General features: G+C 34.7%; 1 protein-coding gene across 1 annotated transcript; it reads right to left on the bottom strand.

The window, feature by feature from the left end:
* Window positions 1-10,230: 10,230 nt before the first annotated feature.
* On the bottom strand, window positions 10,231-12,888 carry LOC113718433 (putative late blight resistance protein homolog R1A-3). Its single transcript, XM_027243339.1, has one exon. It carries the CDS (start codon window positions 12,886-12,888, stop codon window positions 10,231-10,233), a length of 2,658 nt encoding a protein of 885 aa, XP_027099140.1.
* Between the last annotated feature and the right edge of the window lie 5,759 nt (window positions 12,889-18,647).

Here is an 18,647-nt window from a genome sequence, read left to right as displayed (position 1 = left end):
ACCTAATTTCTTTTAGTTGTTTGTTTGATTTTGTTTGTTAGTTTCAATATGTTTTTCTTGAGTTTGACTGATTTCTGGTTTCAATTTTCATTTTTGATGATTCGTAGGTATCCCTCTGACATGACGTGCCCGCGTGGCACAGTGCGATTTCCTGGTGCTTAGTAAAAAGGGTTTCGATCCCCTTGACGTACCCGCGTCAAGTCCCATAAAGAGCTCATGGTCAGATTCGTCAAAAGGGGTTCTTGTCCTCATGACGTGTCCACGTCGAGTCATCTAGGAAGCTCTTCACTTCCGTTCCTTCATGGCGTGCCCGCGTCAAGTCCCATAAAGAGCTCATGGTCAGATTCGTCAAAAGGGGTTCTTGTCCTCATGACGTGTTCGCTTCGAGTCATCTAGGAAGCTCTTCACTTCCGTGCCTTCATGGCGTGCCCACGTCACGTTCGCGGGAGAGATAAGTATTTAAAAACTCAAGAACGATTGTTGATTGTCGGTTAATCTCTACTTTTGAATCTCAAAAATAAAATTTGCCAATGAGAAAAAAATTTTCAAAAAAAAAAAAATTTAAAATTTTTGTTTCACCATAGCTTAGATTTTCAAAGTATAATTTTTTTTAACTAAAAAAGAAAAAAAAACAAAAACAATTTCTTTTTCTTTTTCTTTTTCTTTCTTTCTTTCTTCTTTCTTCTTTCTTCTTTTTTCTTTCTCCTTTCTCTCTTCTCCCTTGTTTCTTCCTCTTGCTCGACGCAAAACCTCTGTCCGTCACACCCATCGATCCGCCGCCATCTCCTCTGCTGCCGAGTGCCACCACTCTCCGTTTGACCGCTGCTTCTTCGACCCACATTACCGAATCTCTCTCTCTTTCTTTGCCCACCTAGCCCGCGCGAGCTGCCCATTCTTTCCCGCTCACGGCTCTCTCCCTCACGCGCTCAACCTCGCCGCGCGCCACCCACGTGGCCACCTAGTCAAGTCGTCGCCGTCAATCCCACCCTCGCACGCATACTGCCACCACTAGCTGTCCTTTGGCCGCCGACATCATTCTCTGTCACAGCGATTATTTGGCAGCTTCCAATGGTGGAGGTACTCGAACTCCAATTCCAAGTCTTTGATATTGTTTGGTGTTGCTTGTGTGATTAACTGTCCAACTGGAGTCATTTGATGAAATTTTGGATGGGCTGAAATTTTGCATTTGTCTATTGATCATTGGAAGGCATCTCTGCCAGTGTTTCGATTACTGAGGTTTTGGTTCAATTATTTCTGATATTGCCTATTGAATTGGGGCCCTGTGCCGCGTGATTTACTTTGTGAGATTGGTCATCACTAATTGCATTATTGGGGACATTCTGACAATTGGTTCATATTGCTAATTTGGGGACCATTGTCTATGCTTTCAATCATTTTATTTGTGCATGTGGTTGTCAAGCTGCTCGAAGTCCTTCTTTGGCCGATTGTTGACTTCAGTGGCCAGGGTTGAATACATATCTTGTTGGTATTTTTCTTTAGGTATTCTTTCTTTGTTGGTGGGTGACTACATACTTGGCGCTATTGCTCTACTACTGCTTTGCTCTGCTCTAGCAATTTCTTTGGTTTTGGATTGTGATTTGCACCAGTGGTACTGGTGGGGTAATTGGACCTCAATTGGGTACCTCTATTTGGTTGGCTGAGTTATTATTGTCAAATATCTAAGTTGTCATTGTTGAAATTGCTGATTCTGAGTTAAGGCATTAACTGGCCAACTGGAGCCATTTGTTGAGATTTTGGGTGTACAGAGTCTTGCATTTGCTAGTTGAATTGAGTTATGATGTCTCAGAACTTAGGCGCGTACTTCCACTACATCGGTTTCCCTCCACCGTCCCAGCCTATCCCGTAGCCACTCGAGAGGGAAGTTTCGTTGTTCTCTTCGCTTTAATTGCTTTAATCCCTCCATTGAGGACAATGTAGGATCTAGGTGTCGGGGGGACAGCTGTGCTAGTTTTTTCTAGTTTTTAGTTTTCAGATGTTCTTCTTTTATTTTTAGTTTGTTATTTGTCTAGTCTTCGTTTGCTTTTTTTTTAATGAATACCAAAGTTTGATGTTGGATTGTTGTCTCTAATTCTGCTATTGCCAAGTTTTAATAATAAAAGGGTATAAAGTTAATGTGGTTTAGTTCAGGAACTTCTCTTTGGTGAATATCAGTAATTGCTTGACTATTTTACTTTTTGGTTAACTATTCTAGGCATAGGGAACAATTATTGGCTTTTTCATGTGAATTGGTCCGGTTATTAACTTTAGTTCTCCATGTTTGAAAATTTGAGGCTGGCTGCAGTTACATTTGTGTTATTTTTAGTTATCATGCTATATGGGTATAAATAAGAGTTGACTGTGCTCCGCTAGTTGCTACTACCGAGTAACCGGGAATCTTCACCTAAAGTGTCGATTCTCGCGTCAAAAAGTAGTAAATGCTATGAGTACGTGGTCACGTGGCGATAGAAGCTGAGTAACCGGGTTCTTTCATGTGACAAATGTCAGAATTCGCGTCAAAAGGCTCCCATGGCTATAAGACTAAGTCTTGTGTTACTATTGAAAAAAAAAAGAAAAAAAAAGGGAAAAATATGAAAAAAAAGGTAATGGTTGTGTTAATGTGTGATAAAAGTCAGCTTGCCGATTTATGAATTTAATGTTGAGATTTTGGTTAATAGTTGGACCATTCGCTGATAAATGTTGAGCGACCACTCCTTTTTCTTAGATTAGTTAACTTGAAATTGGAAGAGTTTAAGGTTTAGAAGCTAATCGGAGTGATGTTTCTTGAATTTGACCATTGATGCTTGATTATTATTTTTCTTGGTATCTTGGCAATTTGGTGGATAGAGCAATAGCCACTATCAAATATTGGTGTTTGTTTGTTGTTCTCATGCTTGAAGACAAGCATGGTTTAGGTGTGGGGGGAATTAATCGGTTACAATTTCATTATTTATTTTATTATTAATTTTCCCTATTACCTGATCTGATGTTGATTAATTATTAGATTCTACTCACTTTTTGTAATTTACATTTATTTCAGGGAGTAGAACAAAAATATTACAATCAAGGCCAATTTGACAGTCATCGGGAAAGAATTCAAATGGAAGGTCTTCAGGGCTATTTTTGGAACAAGGAGACACAAGTCCTTTTTGGTAATTTGTGGGAGACAACATTCAAAAAGAAGCACAAAAGGCTGGAGTCGTTTCTCTCCTGGTGGGCCGCCGCACATGAGAGCCAAGCATTAGAATAGATTAGTAATTCAATAGGTACGGGGAGTAGCAGAAAACTTCTCTTGGGCTTTGGACAATTTCGTCCTTTAGTGGGTTTGAGTCCACGTATGCTACACTTAGGGTAGAAAGAAGGGGTCATCATCTTTTTTGACAGAGTAGTCTTTTCTTCCATTATTCGATTTTCCACCGTTTCTTCCTCCCTAATTGGGAGAATGTACGTCGCAACTGTTTATGCAGTCTTGCATGGGATTTTTTCATCAATAATGAGCTAAACCCCTTCTTCTAGTTAAGGAGCAATGGATGCTTTGGCTCGCCTAAAATTGTGAGATTGATTTAATTTTACCTTTTTTTTATTTATTGGTATTCGCATATTCCTTGGTTACAGTGCTTATGATTGTTTAATTAATTGATTGTTTTAGATTCGGATAATTAGTTAATTTGATAATCTATTGTCAATTGGGACGTTAAATCCGTAATTGTTTAATTGTCTCAAAATAGTGATAACTGGCATGATTGGATTTGTGTCAGGGGAATACGCGGGCTAACTTAAAATAACCCTGGTAGTGTGTTATTTGGTTAGAATAGGGCTCCTCTAATACGTAAGGCAATTGGGGAATCAAATCATACGGGCGTACCTAAGATTATTTCTCAATTAGAGCAGTGATTAACGGGCGTACCTTAATCAACGACACAGTAAGGAGGGGTTGACTGTCATCGCTTGTTTGTCAGTTATAACTTATTTATTGGTAAATAATTGGAATTGGCTTTGCATCGATGATCAATTAGGTGAACAATTGTTGAACTTATTTCTTGGCTAGATCCTTAATTATCACCCATTTGATTTTAGTAATTAGTTATTTAATTTTTTAGTTGTTTCTTAGATTTTATTTGAATTTCTTTGATTGTCACCTTCTGCACAGAAACACCCCATTTGTTACTGTGAATTTGAGAAGAAACAGTTACACCCAGTCCCTGTGGATTCGACCCTACTTACCACTATTTACAAAAATTAACTTTAGTTGAGCCGGTTTTTATTATTGCACAGACTGACAACCTGTCAAGAAAATTAAATAGATGCAAATGATTGCCTTCTATTCGGTTCTTGCATGACATTCAACATGAAGATGCAGCCACACTATTGGAAAACATTGAACCAAAACAAGAAAATTTTCCATCCAAGTTGTTTGCACGAGAAACAACTACTGGACTGCATCATACTTTGTAACCATAATTTTCCTATTAAATAATCTCATGGACAGAACATTGAAACCCACAATGTTTTCTTGTCAATTTTAATCCTTAAGAATAAGGAAACCAAAAGAAATCCCATGTCTGCCAACTAAAGTTTGATCAAAATGGGACCCACTGAATTCTATGAAACCAAAACAATGAATTAATGTGACTGACATCATAACAATCATGTGAAAAGCCGAAACATGAAACAAATATTTGTTGGCCATGAATAAGGTCTGAAAAGTCCAGAAACCCACAATACATGATTTATATTAACCTTTTCTTCACAAACACCACATGAATTTAATCTGGATTCATGCGGCCAAAAAACAAAGTTTGAAAATATTAGATCTAGTAGATCTAATACAAATGACACAAAAGTAGACCACTCATAATTTATAATCTTTAAAATAAAACTTTCAAAGACTACAAATCATGTATTTCAAACTTAACGATTCAAAATTTGATATTGGTTGCTCTGATATCACTTGTAGGAATTTTCAGTATTCCAATATCAGATATTTGAATACAACTGTAATATAAATGCGAAAGCGTACCTGAATTCATGTTGACAAACTGGTACTTGAATCTCTAGAGATTTGGAGTGATTTTCCAGATCAACACGTATTTGCTAATCTCTTGGGAGAGTCCTTTGATTTTTTTTTTGGTATTTTTCCTGACGATGGGATATCAGGAAAGAACTATTTTGTGATACTAGAAAATGTAACAATAAGAATATGTGTTATTTGGGAACCATAACCCTATTTATAGGCAACTTTTTTGTTATCTTTTGAATTCCTATTTCAACTATTATAAAAATAGAAATTACCTTTAATTTTCTACACATTAAAAACCCACATCCTATTAGATACATTAAAATCCAAATCATAATTGATCACTTTAATTGGATTTTATCTTATTTGATAATTTGCAATACATCATTATTTACATATAAGTCCAATATTGAATTAAAGATCCAACAAGAAGAACCAAAGTCCAGGTTGCACTATGCAGAGTAGTTGAACATTGAAGTGAGTTGCTAGGCTTTGAAGTTTGAAGAAGTCACTTTTCTAGAGGCTTTGAACGCATCGTTGACAAAATTGGGTGCCCGGAAAAATTCCACGTACACCAAGTCATAGTCAATTATGGCCAATACTCCATAACTTAATGTTGAAAAATGATCATTGTTTTGAGAAAACGTCAACTTACAGGTTTTTCAGTTTTCATTATTAAACAGTCAGAGAACAGTTCACTCTTTTTTTTTTTTTAGTAAATTACTATGAACCCATTTTCATCTTGCATATTGTCAAATGGCTCTCATAAAGTTATGGTTTCATGTAAAGTGAAAAATGGATGAAAATGACCTGTAATTAGTGCATTTTATAAACGCGTGTTGTAAAATTAGAATATTCACTTAACTGCTCATAGTTTTGAATATATACATGGTTTTTCTATGACGTTATGCAAAGCGATTAGACCCTTATTCTCTTTTGTCCTTAAGTAAGGTAATACTGAAATTTCAACTGATGATATTAGATATATTTATTTCCATTAACTATGCATTTTACATAAAATCACAGGAAATTATGAGCATATTTTAAATTTTTACGGCTCATGAAATACTGTGCAAAACCACAGGGGTTACCAGTGATTTATCCTTTTTTTTTTTTGCTTCCATTTTGCAGTTGACTTTACATTACACTTGATGCAAGTTAATCAATAAGAAGGAGTTGAGCTTTCTTGTTTACTTTTTTTTTTGTTAAATTCTTTAAAGAAAGTGATTGTTGAACACATTGGCGAAGCTATATACATTTGACGGGTAAGCAGTTGTCCTCCCTCAAATTTTTAAAGTTCTCTTTTACACCTTAAAATTATTATCATTTTAACCTGTTATAGTTTAATAATTTGCACCCCCTCAAATTACAAAACTTGTGTATTGCGCCCCCCCCCCCCCAAATAAAATAATAAGGGGTACTTACTAAAATTTAAATTAATCAAAATTTCATATATAATAAGAAACAAGTGAAGTAAAATCCAAAAAATAAGAAAAAAGATAATACATGTATAAAAAGTCAAATAATACCATATTAGATTGAGAGTAATATGGAAGGGATAGCCAATTAATTTAATGTATTAAGAGACAAAAGAGATAATTATAGGGAAAGAACAACAAAGAAATGTACACTTAGAACATTTCTTCTTCTTTTTTTTTACTAAATTTGAATTACCTTATACCATTACTCTTTTATTTGGTTGATAGGTTGCATTTTTGTTATTAATTTTATGATTAATTTCCTCTTTTATTTTATTAAATATTGCATTAATTGGTAGATTCTACTTATTTTTGGCAATTGGCGTTGGTCGTAGGGATTTGAAGCAAAAAAAAAAAAATTAAAGACGTGATTTTCACTAGATTTGCTGTTCGGCATGGGCACGTCAAAGTATTATTCTGCACATCCAAGAAGCTCGAGATTTGGCACGTGATCTCCAGTTGTGAATGAATTGAAGTCACAAGAATCGGATGTTTCACCAAATGGATAGTCTTTTATTTCTACTAGAATACTAGTCTGTCTATCTACAAAGACTTTTCTTTTTCGGATGAGATTGTTAATTTGTTGGGATTTGGATTTCGTTTTTTTAGGAAGAGTAGTTTAGTAAGAATAGAAAACTCGAGGAACAGGAACATCGTGGTCATTCTTTTCTTTGGGTGAAAGCCTGATTAACGCGGGACTTTTTGGCTTTTCCCGTAAGAAGAAATAAGAAACAACGTTCTTCTTCATTCTTTCCCTTTGGACTTCATCTCATATTTGGAGAATGTCCGTAGCAATTAGTTTGACAATTTTGAATGCGATTTCTCCAACAGAGATCAACTAAACTCGTCATTCTAGTCAAGAAATAACAGAGAATGTTGTTCATCTAAAATTATAAAATAGAATTAATTATATTTATTTTTTTTATTTACTGGTATTCGTATATTTCCTTATTTTATTTTTTATGCTTGTTATATTAATTGAATATCCAGGGCCTAAAATTTAAATAAATCTAATAACTTAAAGCCAATTAGAGCAATTAAATCCATAATTATTTAATTATTTTAAAATAGTGATAATTGACATGATTAGATTTGTGTCAGAAGAATATATGAGCTAATTTAAAATAACTCTCATAGCGTCTTGTTTGGTTAGAACAAGACTTCTCTAATTCTTAAGACAACTGGAAAATTGAAATCTAAGGTCGTACCTAAGGTTATTTCTCGATTAGGGTAGTGGTTAACTGTTGTATCTTAATCACCAATACAGTAAGAAAAAGTTAACTGTCATCACTTATTTGACAGTTATAACTTGTTTATCAGTTAATAAATGGAATTATTATTGCATCAATGATCAATTGAATGAACCATTTCCAAAGTTATTTTTTGGTTAGAACTTATCTATTATTATTTCAATTTTTTTATTGTCATTTAGTTTTGTTTATTTATTTTATGTGAGTTATTTAAGTATACTTATTTTTATATAAAAAAATCCCCCATACTCTGAACTCTATAAAAAATGAATTTTTTCCAATTCCTGTAGATTCGACCATACTCACTGCTATATATAAAAATTTGTATTTTATTTGTATTTATTATTGCACAGGCTCGACACCTATCATTGATTGATTTATCAACTCACTCTTGGATGATATGTGATTGTGTAACTTTTTTTGGATTTGTATGCATTGCAATTTAATACTCATTAATTATGCATATAATTTTGTAATACACTAATAGTTTATTCAACTAACTAATAAATGAGTGAAAATCCTAATTCTAATTTTTACTTTTCAAGGAACATATAAAAGAGAATTTCACTAGATAACTTTGGATAGTTTGACAAATTTATTGGCCACACTAGATTTCTTAAGATTAGTCATTTTATGCTAACTATCAATTATTAATACAATAAATTACATAATATATAAGAAATTAGACATTTTTGCATTTTGTAGTTGCTCATACCACTAAGATAATTGTTTTGAACCTTAACAACTCCAGTTACCACCAATATAGTTGATTCTCAATCCAACTATTATATTGACCAATAATAGATAGTTGTTAAATATTTTAACTGGGAAAATTGTCCTTCAAGGGCTTTGAAAACTTCTTCACAAATTGATTTTCAAATATAGAATAACATAACAGTAAAATTTAAAACATCTTGTGTAAAGGCAGATGTTAAGGCATTGGCTTCAGAAAAAATTTTAGTCGAATTAATAAGATCTTGGGGTTTTTCCATGTTTTTTCAAATAAGATCCTGAGTTTGTCAATTTATTGCGAATTGGTTTTGAAAATGAATATCAAATTCTTTATGGTGGTATTTCTCGCTGGATTTTCAGTTTTTATTGATGAACATGTTTATTGTTACACTCTTGACTTGTTTTTTATTTTTCCCCTTGACTCGATTTTTGCACCCTAGGCTTTAAATATTTTGGAACTTTGACCATCCGTACCTCAAACCCAATCTTAACAAATATTTTATGAGTCTAATTCGATTTCAAGGTCTCTCATCAGTACCAAGTCAAGCACGACAGAAGATGTCAAGAGACAATTTCAGATTTCCCATATATTTCCACCCAAATTAATTTCAAAATCCTGTTTCATATCAACTTCAGTTTTGGTGGCTTTCATTAAAAGAGGAGTTGTTAAGAGACAACATATACCGTAGAAGTTACTTAAGGAATTCTAATCAAATTAATTAGATCTGCCCGCTCATATCAATTGAGATGGAAATTCAAGTTCTTTATCGACTGAAAATTTTGACAACAAAATCCACTTGAACGGATAGGGATATTAGCCAAGTAATTTTGAGATCTTTGTTTCAACTTTTGAGTCCACCTATTTCTCCTCTTTCCTTGAAGGCTTAGATTCTAACTGGCACCTGAACATGGTAAAGTTTAACTACACAACATCTGGGAAGTTTATCAAGAACCTTTTGCCTTTCCTAATTTCTTCATCATGCGTTCTGTATTTTGCTTCAAATGTCCAGCCAAAGTTCCAACAACAAAAATCGTACAAATATACTGCTATCTCTTGCATTTCTTTAACTACTATAGTTATCGTTCAGATAATCAAAATCATAATCTCTTCCTAAATTTTAGGTAAACTAGAGGAGAGGATGGTGATATCTCGCAAGTGTACAATTTGCCTTCTTTGTACATTAGTGGACTTCAATAACATGTAGCTAGCATTCTTTACATTCTTTTCAATGTTATTTGGTTAAAACATCATTGTTTGGCTTTGTCATCAAAGTGGTACTCTCTGATCAGTTGACATCTTAGGAGTGATATTGGCTCAAGACAATATTCTAGTTGGAAAAGTACAAAATGTGAAGACTGAATAATATAAAATAACCAGCAATGCAGTGAAATTTTGTCATTATTATTACAATATTTTTGGGGGTAGTAGTAGGAGTGGTTTACAGGATTATAAGTTGCTGATAGAATCATGAGGATATGAAGACATAAGAATTAAGTTGTACTTCAGAAAAAAGATATAACCAGGATAGATACAAGGGCAAGTATTTAAGTTAAAGCAATTGCTGTATGACAACTCCACAGGCTAAAGTTTAGGTAGGATCATAACTGAACTAATAATTGGAAAGCTGAACGGCATATACAATATCACATCTTTTTCGAACACTATAGTAGGACGTCCAAATGATGGAAACCAAATAGACACTCATTCAATTTAAACAAGATACATTATTTTCAAATGATGTACAGGAAAGCTCCTTTATTGCTCTTCAAACTGGGGGTGAATCAAGACTTTCAATCCATCATTTCCCATGTACCTCTGTGAATCTTGAATTTGCCTAGCAGAATCTGCAACTGACTGTGATGAATAATACAACTCAATTGCCTCCAATGTATCAATGCTTCGAAAGCTAGAGGGAATTTCCTGCAAATTTGGACATCCATCTAGCACCAACTGCTGGAGGCAAGGGAAGCTGCTACTTGAGGCACCCCATTGTTGAAGATCAGTGTTTGAAAGTTTCAAGAACTTGAGATGAGAAAAAGCCTCATCCATCACTTCCCAACGTGGTGCATTGAAGAAATTATCCTTTATTTTGAGAACCTCTAAGTTTGGTAGCATCCCAAGGATTGACATTTCTTTCCAGTCTACGAAACTACCTACCAGAGTCAGCTTCTTCAAGTTTGGAGGAAACTTACTTGGTTGAGGTAAAAAGAATTTTGCCATATTTAAAGTCTGATAATCAAATGTTAACGTTTCTAGCATTCTTAATCTGGAAAGATCAGGGAACTGAGCATGTTTCATAGCATCTGATAATGTTAAATGGCATCCTAAGTTTACAAGATTGGGCATTCTTGCCAATACCTCCTGTATAGAACTTGAAGGACGTACCTGAGAGATAGTTTGTAGATTGTACAGCACAAAGGGAGTTGAAGAACTCAAACTTGCACTTTCAAATTCCAGTTCCCCTGAATAATGCAAATGCCTCAACTTTACCATTTGCCAAATATCTTCTGGTAAAGTGACAATTTGTCCCTTTTCTGTAACAAGAATGAGGGTTTCTAGGTTCCAAAGTTTAGACAAGGGTGGTAGCTTTCGAAGATTATAAATCCTAAGAGCCAAGTAGTTCAAATGAACAAGCTCCAGTATGTTAACAGGAAAGTGGTCTAGGATGATGTATCCTAAATCCAACACTCTGAGAAGTTTATAGACAAACGAGTTTTTCTGCTGAAGGGAGATATCTATGTGTGTGAATTTGACATCATTTGGAGGTACGTAGTGGAAATCATAAGAATGAAAGCATTTAATATTTTGTGGGCGTGAGCTTACATAAGGTAGTTTTGCTTCAATTTCCCGGACACCTTTATAGCAGTGGTCATACAAGGTAGGACGAGAAGGTGAGAAGAGAGAAATTTGTTTATGTCCACAAATTGGTTGCAGCAATAAGTTATCCTTGGCTTTCTTGACACACAAATCTCTCAACAGGTCATGGACTTGACAAGTCTTTATCCCACCATTGGACTTTCTCTTGGAAACTGCAATCAGATTTCTGTCAACAAGATCTGTTAGATATTCCTCTGCCAGCTCTTCCAACTTTTTTTCCCCATTCTGTTTCACAAACCCCTCTGCAATCCATGACCACACTATTTTCTTCACAAGGATTTCATAGCCTTGAGGAAATGATCCAAGATAAAGAAAGCACGGTTTCAACCAATTAGGCAGGTGATGATAGCCGAATGCTAAGATGTCCATGAACTGCTCTTTACCACGAGTAGGTGAAGCTATGTCTGTAACTATATGCATCCACCACTCTGGTGATTTTTCTTGCTTTGCAACTCCAGCTAAAACAACAATCGCAAGAGGTAGTCCTCTGCATTTTGCAACCATTTCCTTCCCCAATTCCATCAACTCTTGGGGGCAACTTTCATCAATAAAAACTTTACTTTCAAATAATTCCCAACTTTCTTCCTGGCTTAGAAATTGCAAAACCTGAGGGGAGCTGTTTGGGCTTATTTTCAGAACAACATCCTTCGTCCTACTTGTAATCAGTACTTTACTTCCGTTGCTATCATCTGGGAAATACTTCATGAAGAACAGCTTCCAAGACAATGAATCCCAAATACCATCAACGACAATCAAATACCTCTTCCCCTTGAGTAACTTGTGTAGCTTCTCTCCCATTTCGTGAGGATACATTTTATGCAGAGAATCATTATCATTTGTGACACAAGTCAACAAGTCATGCAACGCGTTCATTTCCTCATTTAGTTGAGGCCCACGAGTCCATGCACGAACATGGAAGTGATGAAGAACTCGTGAATCGTTATACAATCTTTTTGCAAAAGTAGTCTTGCCAATACCTGCCATGCCAACAAGGGAAATCACTTCCAGTTCCAGTTGCTTCTGTTCCCCGGTAAGCCTATCCAGCACTGCTGTTGCTTCATCATCAAAACCTACCACCTCTTCTCCCAAAACAGGGCTACTACTCTTCAGTCTTGATGAAACCTCCCTGTTTGACATAGAAGCATTAATACTATTATGAACTTTAGGGATCAATCTCCTGTATAAACTAACCTGTGTTGCCCGAAAAGAAAGCTCTGAAGAATGCTGGAAAGAAATAGCAATATCTGCCCCAGAAATTCCATTGCTGTTTGCCAGAGCATTGTTGATATAAGAGTCAGTGGCATCTAATATCTTCAAGACCACGTCTCTAATCTGTCTAAGGAAGAAAGACTGGAGTATCTTGAAGTTACTGGGGGATTCTTTCATCCTTTTTAGGCAGGATTTTATGATCTTGAGGTCCTCATACAGAGAAATCACAACTGGACTCACTTCAGAAACGATAGAATATGAGGTCTTGCTCAGCACTAATTCAATGTCCTCAAGAAGAAATTCTACAACAATATCTACTTCATCCATCTTGTTTCTAGTAGTGGAAGATCTTTTCCCGAAACCTTATGGAGATAGGATGGTAAATTGAGTTCTCAATTGAGCATTCTTGTACTGAATTGTATCCAGAGGAATGAATGGTCTGCTCAGCAGTTGAATATTCAAGTGATTAGCTAGACTTTGAAGAAATCTACTTCTAGAAGCTATGAAGTTTTGGTTGACCAACCATGGTTTGATGGAAAATTCCCACATTGCTAAATTAATACTTAATAGTCATTGTTAATTTAATTATGTTGACTATAACGTTTTGTATTTAAGTTGACTTAGTATTTTGATTCACCAAAAAGAAAAAGAAAAAGATAAGTGCCAAAAGCACTAAACCCCCCTAAGTTTTGGTGTGATTTGCACTTTGCCCCCAAATATTATTTTTGTTGCACATTCCCCCACTGACTAACGGTTTAGCAAAAAAGATATTAGTGACCTCAAAGTAATAATTAGTATAAAAAATACTTCAAAAGAAAATCCCATTTTTTTTCTCGTGAGGATGTCCAATTACTTAAGAAATTCCCATGCTCATGAAATATATTGTAGAATTTAAATTAAGATCAATTCATATTGAAGATTAGTTAGTTTTTGGATTTTTATTTTAAACATCTTATCTGATAAGTTGTTGTATCAAGTAATTTGATTTGTAATTTAAAATCAACTTTAATATAATTTTATTTTGTAATTTGATTTTTTAGTTTGATAAAATTTTATTTTTTGTAGCCATTATCTTTGTAGCATAGTTTCTATATAAATTCTCAACAATTTCAATGACATTAAATAAAATTCTTATTATTTGCAAAAAGTAAAATCCTTTTTTAACAATATCGATGACATGGGAACACCATGAATAATAGCACCCTTTTTAAAAAATTTTCAATTAATGTACCAAAAAATTATAACATAATCACCAAAAAAAACAATACCATGAATGCCAAGCACTATTGAATTGAATATTGAGCTCATTTCAAACTACCAAGCAATAGCAATAGCAATCGTTGAAACTACCTAGCATTTGAAATTACTAGCAATAGTAAGCCAATGCAGACGAGCAGCAGCAGTACTGCTGAAACTGGGGACGCCAATTTTGTTATTGTCATAAGAGCATAAGTTCAACCACAAATGTAAGCTCGAGAATTAAATAATTTAGACAAACCAATATCCAATTACAATAATAAAAGTTCTAGGCAAATAGTTAGTTAAAGGGAATTTAAAAAAAGAGAAAAAAGAATGAGAGACAATTTTTTTCAATTAATAAAGTAAAAAAAGTCAATAATAGCATAGAGGAATAAATAAGTGGATAAATTTGGATATGGCCCTCTAATGTGCATCAAAGTGTTCGATTGAGCCTTGAAAGTGATTACGTATCAGTTAAATCCTCCAAACTGAGAATTATGTTCCAAACCGGTCCTTTGGTCAACTAAGTGATTAAAATTTTATTGTGCTTGAGAGATAAAATGAAAATTTATCAAACTGTTAGGGACTTTGAAACAATTAACATCGTGGCTGAACAAGAAAAAAAGAATTTGAAAAAGGCGCCTGATTTAAATACTCCCACTACTTTACTTCTCGATTCCTGCTCTTCCAATCTCTATTCACCAACTTCAAAACCTATTAATCATGAAAAAAAAAAAAAACTCAAAATCTCAATTTCAAAAATCTTAGTTGCTTTATTTTTTTAAGCTGCACCTATTATCATTTTATCCCTCAGAATTCAATGAAACGTTAATCGTTTAACTTGAGTTGACCAAAGGGATAGTTTGGAACGTAATTTTTAGTTTGGACTTTGGAGGGCCAAATCAAAATTCACCTAAATAAGTAGATGACAAGCAAAAGTTGTTTACAAACTTGCTCAAACTTTTTCAGTGTGCACCTAATTGACATGAATAAACAAGGGCTGTGCTTAACATTCTTGCCCTCTATAAGAAAGTGAATAACGAATCACATAATCCATGTAGTCGAACATCAGATATGATGTATCCAGGAACACAAGGGCCATCAGAAGATAAGCAAACAAGAGCACAACATGCTCCACTATATATGCTTGGCAACATGCTACGATTGTGAAGCCCGCGGGAGTAGAACATGGCAATTGCGGTGACTACGTACTTGAAGTTGAGGGGGCCGGGCAGCATAAAAACCCTCAGTTGCAAATCGCAAAAAGATAATCGCAAGCAGAGTCCCCAGGGTGAACAGAGAGGAGAACAGCCCTCCAGCTAAGTAGAACATCAACTTTCTTGAGATAAACGGGGTCTCCACTGTCTTGATTGAAACCTCCAGGGACAGTAAAAACTGCAGCAAAGTTTATGGTACCAATGAGGACAGACACAATCAACACACTGTTGGCCATTTCCTTCATAGTTTTCTCAGCCTTTTCGTGTACACTCGCATGGTTCGTCTCAAATACTTGTGCTGTTGTCTTCCCCTCAGAATTTTGTAGTTGCCAGAGATATGGATAAGAGTCATACTGCACTCGCTGTGGAGCAAAATTTCAATTACAAGTTGCAAATAGTCCTGAAGAGAAAATTAAACAATATACAGCAGGCAATGCAATATTGGTATTAATTTAATTTGGTACCTTAAACCAGAGGACATCCTAACACCAGGGGGAGTGCTGGGAGGGGATCCCAGACTTGCTGCGAGATGTATAATGCTATTTCCTTCGTGATCAGTATCACTTAGCATCCTATCCTTGTCAATACCACTAGTCTACAAGAACCTTTTTTTCTCCTCCACCGCAATTTGCAGTATATTCCTTTCTTTTTCATCGAAGGTATACGCTGCTTCAGGGTAGACTCTGAGGATTTCCAGAGCTACCTCATTGTTGCCCATTCTTGTTGCTTGTATTAATGGATCTGGCATCCTATTTTTCTTTTCTGATGGTATTCCAAATTCGATGCCTTCAAGATCTTTGTCTTCTGTATGTACATAGCGGCTCCAATCTTCTTTTCTGATTAATCTTTCTGCAAGCATTACTGGAACTGTATGCCTTTGCTTTGCATCATCAATTTCTTTAAGCCAAGGATTACCTAGTGGACGAATACATCAAATTGGATCAACCATTAACGAGTAACTCCAATATGGGCAGATTTGATCAGGGGGATGCAGAATTAGTACATCAAGATCCATTCCGTGTCCAAGGACTTTTGTTCTTCTTGGCATCTGTTATTTTGGCACAAATCTTCTTGGTTCTTAAAAAAAAATAGTTCGAGTTCGTTCAACTGGCCGAAATGAATTTCTAGACTTGCAATTCCTTGTTTATACATTTTTGTTGGTTTTTGGGGCATAAACTAAGAAACAACACCTTAGTGTTGAAAAAAAAGCTTATAAGAGACTTGTATTGAAGGTGGAAAATGAGCTTATGATCTGCATTCATCAACTCACTATTTATAGTGTTTACATGAAACAAATTAGCAAAATATCCAACTAACAATTATCCTAAAAATTTCAACAAGATATAATCTTCTTCTACTAGCAAATCTTAGCTATAATATTTGTTAACAAACCAACATGATCTTTGGTTAATAAATATCCTTATTTTTCTAATAACTAAATTATTTTGATATCAAACATAATCTAGCAAAATATGTAGAAAAAGTTGCATATCCCAACACTCCTCTTTGCCACTTTTGCTGCAGATTTTGAATTGTCCTCTCAAATCTTTGAATCTTGTTTTGGAGAGACTTTTGTAAGAAATTCTGCAATTGATGATTAGCCTTGCAATGAACTTCTTCCTTTGGGTTTTTGTGCAAGCTAAATATTAGTCTTGCAACAAATCACTTCCTTTGTCTTCTCATGCCAAACTCCGCATAAAAGATGATTTTTTTTTAATGTTTCCAAATACCCTTCTCATAGGTTTAAAGTGGAACATTCTTTGACAATATTTGAACCTATACAGAAAATATGAAATTCTGCATGGTTCTTCATTTTGTCATCATCATCAAAATCTGTAGACTCAAAAACAAAAATGTTATAATCTTGATAAATATCAGGAATCAATTTGATACTTCCTGACTTATCAATGATCTCCTCCTGAATTTTTCAGGATTTGAATTCTTGATTTCATCATCATGTTCCACTGTAGAATTGTCAAAATCTGACCAATTCAAAGTGAAACTTCTCCTTTTTATTTTAATTGAGAATAATTTATTCTCAATCAAATCATTAGCCATTATCTTTGTGAAAACGGCATCAAAAACTGATATGTGAATGCTGGCCTTGGATCTCTGTCTAACCGCAGCTCTGTGGTCTCTAATTTGTGTATCCATCAGCTCTTCAAATGCTGATGAAACAAAATTTGTCGCCACCATATCCCGTAGATCATTGACTACCAAATAAGTCCAAAATTTTATGGCCCAAATTTGGTAAGTTTCACCACTAAAAGTTGAAATATTTGACAAAAAGTTCTTTCCTATCATGGTTTTGAACTTATAAAGGATCCTCACCAATGCATCACTCTCAAAAAAAGAAAGAAGACTCAGGCCCTTAAGATATAGGCTCTTGATACCACTTTGTTAGTTTTTGGGGCATAAACTAAGAAACAACACCTTAGTGTTGAAAAAAAAAGCTTATAAGAGACTTGTATTGAAGGTGAAAAATGAACTTATGATCTGCATTCATCAACTCACTATTTATAGTGATTACATGAAACAAATTAGCAAAATATCCAACTAACAATTATCGTAAAAATCTCAATAAGATATAATCTTCTTCTACTAGCAAATCTTAGCTATAATATTTGTTAACAAACCAACATGATCTTTGGTTAACAAATATCCTTATTTTTCTAATAACTATATTATTTTGATATCAAACATAATCTAGCAAAATAAGTAGAAAAAGTTGCATATCCCAACAATTTTTCTATGAGATGCTGATGAATAAAAAGATACGTGAAATAGAAGGAAATTGAAGAGAGCATGCAGGCCAAGCTGAATAGCACTTGAAAGCAAAATGCTTATATTGTTCAGGCATGAGAAAGAAACAAGTTTACTCAAAGGAATAAGACGTTCTTGTAACTAGGAACCTACACTAGACAAGGCTCTGCTTCAACTCTCAAAAGACGAATTTGGGGGAACAAAATTTTATCAACATATTCTATCATCACTAGCATGAGTGCATATGGAGTAGAGACTAGAAGATGCTTTACCCAAGATAAACTTGACAATAGGAGATCTGTTCAATTTATGAATGGAAGCTGAATTGCTTGGTTCTTCTGCACTATTAAAAGGTCGCGATTCCTTGTACAAGACCGGAATAACTGCCAGCAACATGACGAACTGATAGTTTCACTCTTTCAAAATTCTGAGGGCATTTAAAGCCTGTTTCCAAGAAAAAACATACTGGTAGATAAAATGGTAGCTCAAATTGCTTCTCCATACACCCCAAAATCATTAAACATTGAAATTAGATGATTTTAACAAGGTTTCCACTTTCCAGGCTAAGCACAAAGCATGTCACCAGAACATACTACACTAACAATTAGTTAAAAAAATTTTATCTCCCAGTGAACGGGAGGGAAATAATCATATGCTTAATAAGATCTTCATTGACTTCAAAACCATATTACATTTAGCTTAATGATTATTTTCAATTTGCCTGCTCAACTTTACAAGTAAAGTAATTTTTGAAACTAGCACTTGATATCTGCGTCCAATATGTCTCTCATACCAACAATTTTGCAGGAGACCTCATTTCCCATCCTAATATAGCCAAAGTTTCTTTCGGTGCAGGTAATGTTCACA

Source organism: Coffea arabica, chromosome 11e (genome assembly GCF_036785885.1).
Source record: "Coffea arabica cultivar ET-39 chromosome 11e, Coffea Arabica ET-39 HiFi, whole genome shotgun sequence".
Lineage (NCBI taxonomy): Eukaryota > Viridiplantae > Streptophyta > Magnoliopsida > Gentianales > Rubiaceae > Coffea > Coffea arabica.
This window is presented reverse-complemented; position numbering and strand designations above follow the sequence as displayed.